Here is a 2,423-nt window from a genome sequence, read left to right as displayed (position 1 = left end):
CCCATTCAGTTTCGGCTGTAGCTCAAGTCTTGCTCTTTGAAAGTGTTTTACCTGAGAGCAGGGGGGCAAAAATCATATTTGTAATTAAATATAACTAGGTCATCAGTGTCGCCAACAACGCAATGATTTTAGCGCAGCCACCAGGGCAGCGATCAAACGACAACTGATCTGTACAATAGAAATAGCTGCATGATCTGGAATGCTGAAGAGAGGGAAGCAAGAATATTTATACAATAATGAGCATCTGGCCTATTTTTGGGGGGGGAAATATAACTCAAGCGATCTCTCAGAGACAGTATCATGAGACTGCAGTAAAGTTGGCAATATATTCAAAGATTCGGCTTTTCCGGATTAATAACTCGTCAGAGGATGATTTATTCTACAAAACAGACACCTCTTCGCAACCACAGCAAGGCAGACAGTGAGCTACAACCGTAGTTTCTTCAAAACGAGTCTCCTATCGAGCTGGGAGAATTACATTGGACCCTATGCAGAGCTCTCTCCTACACAAAGGGACCGTCTGCAAGTTGCAACACCATAAAAATAATCAGAGAGAAATATTCACAAAGAGAGGTGGATTAATTCCAAATTCATTTCATGTTTATCTCATCTCATGTCAAGATGAGATAGCCCCCCGTATAACTTATGAGACCCCCTGAAAGCCTCAAAAATTTAAAAGGGGTCTTAAATTGTGTCAAAAAAAATAAATATATATATTTTTTTGTCACTAATGGTCACTAAAATGTTTTTAAGCTCAACATGTCCAGTATTGAAATTCATAACCTTTATTCACAATTATGTTCTGTTTTTTGCCAAATGGAGCCAGCCAATCCTGATGGCATATGCAAATTAGCCATGTGCTTTTCGCAGTTAATAACATGGGCAAAGCGGAACAGACTGCGTGAAGACAGCAGGTCTTCACTCCTGTTTGTGGACATCAACGGACCTCCTCTGGACAAATTCGACCCAGTTCCATTCGTCAGAAACTGGATTAAGTGGATGTGCGTGCATGAAAGAGAGAGACTGACAGAGAGACAGAGAGAGATAGACAGACAGTCTTTGTGTGTGTGTGTTTTCATAGACTCCTGCACTACTATTACTATATTTATTTACTTTTCTTTTGCACTGTTGTTCCTGTTACAAACATAATTGGTAATAATAATAATAATACTTTTTCTGCTGCCATTACCATCTGCCTTTTTGCACTACCATAAGTATTGTTTATTTTATATTATTGTACGTTTTATACTTTATTGTTAAATTGAATGTTTAAATTTTAGTATTAGGAACTGATCTTATCTGTTGTGCCTGTGCACTTTATCGGTTTCACTGCTGGTGAATGAGAAACGTCCTCTCGAGTCCTTGTATGTCTGGTGAATGTGAAGAATTGACTTTAAAGCTGACTTTAACATTGTAATGTTATAGGCCTACTGCATATTGAGAAAATTTGTATCGGTATTAATCCCCCCCCTCACACACACACACACACACACACACACACACACACACACACCCCAAATATTGACAGGTATTTCGCACACCGCTTGGTTCGGAAGAGGAGATCTGGACAATGGCACCATCTAGTGGGTGCACGGTGAAACTGCAAAAGAAGAAAAACAAGCCCCACTTGTTTTTGTTCCCAATCGACATGATAAGGTGAGACAAAATACAGTTATTCGCCATGTTGTTCTTTCTTTCTCATTGTGAGCTTTGCAATATAAATCAGTCTATTGGTGAATGGACAATATAAATAGGCTGTGCCTTGCCTTATTGGAAAAGCATGGTTATGACCTGTTCTCAGCTTAGGAACTAGGACCCGCATGATATCTGGTTGTTCAATAGGTTTGCCTAAATAAAGGATTTAAGCATGACTTATCAAGATATTCCTGCAAAAAGGTCTGATGTTGCAGGGGCAGGAAATGAAAAGTGTTTGGAGCATGCTCTTGTTCTGATCCGTTTGTTTCAGCCTTTATCCAGTCTCATGTAGAAGGGCTGGTCATATCACAGGTTATTTGCATTACAATGAGAACAGTTACTAAGGTACAGTGAATACACAAACTTGAACCAGCTCCCCTCTTCATCAACGGCAAGCAGGTGGAGAGGGTTCACAGCATCAAATACCTCGGCGTCCACATCTCTGACCGCGTCCACATCTCTGACCGCATCACCTGGTCAGAGAACATCACCACCATCATCAAGAAGGCCCGGCAAAGGTTACACTTCCTGAGAATCCTCAGAAGGTATAACCTCAACTCCGATCTGCTGCTGGCCTTCTACCGCTCCTCCATCGAGAGCTTGCTGACCTACTGCATCATAGTATGGTTCGGCAGCTCCACCGCTGCCGATAGGGAGAGGCTGCAGAGGGTGATAAAGGCAGCGCAGAGGATTATCGGTCGCCCTCTCCTCTCCCTGACAGACATTTA

The 2,423-nt window shown here is 41.6% G+C and overlaps 1 protein-coding gene across 1 annotated transcript in view; it reads left to right on the top strand.

Annotated features, from left to right (window-relative positions):
- Window positions 1-2,068: 2,068 nt before the first annotated feature.
- The window catches only part of LOC107100181, a gene marked incomplete at its 5' end in the record, with an annotated part of 27,374 nt that continues 27,019 nt past the window's right edge, over window positions 2,069-2,423 (top strand). Inside the window, one exon of the mRNA XM_015398577.1 lies at window positions 2,069-2,364. Within this exon, the coding sequence (XP_015254063.1) occupies window positions 2,069-2,364 (296 nt within the window). The remainder of the gene's footprint in view (window positions 2,365-2,423) is intronic.

This window comes from Cyprinodon variegatus, unplaced genomic scaffold, assembly GCF_000732505.1.
Source record: "Cyprinodon variegatus isolate N-32 unplaced genomic scaffold, C_variegatus-1.0 Scaffold943, whole genome shotgun sequence".
In the NCBI taxonomy this organism is placed as follows: Eukaryota; Metazoa; Chordata; class Actinopteri; order Cyprinodontiformes; family Cyprinodontidae; genus Cyprinodon; species Cyprinodon variegatus.
The sequence above is the reverse complement of the archived record's forward strand: the minus strand, read 5'-3'. Positions and strand labels throughout refer to the sequence as shown.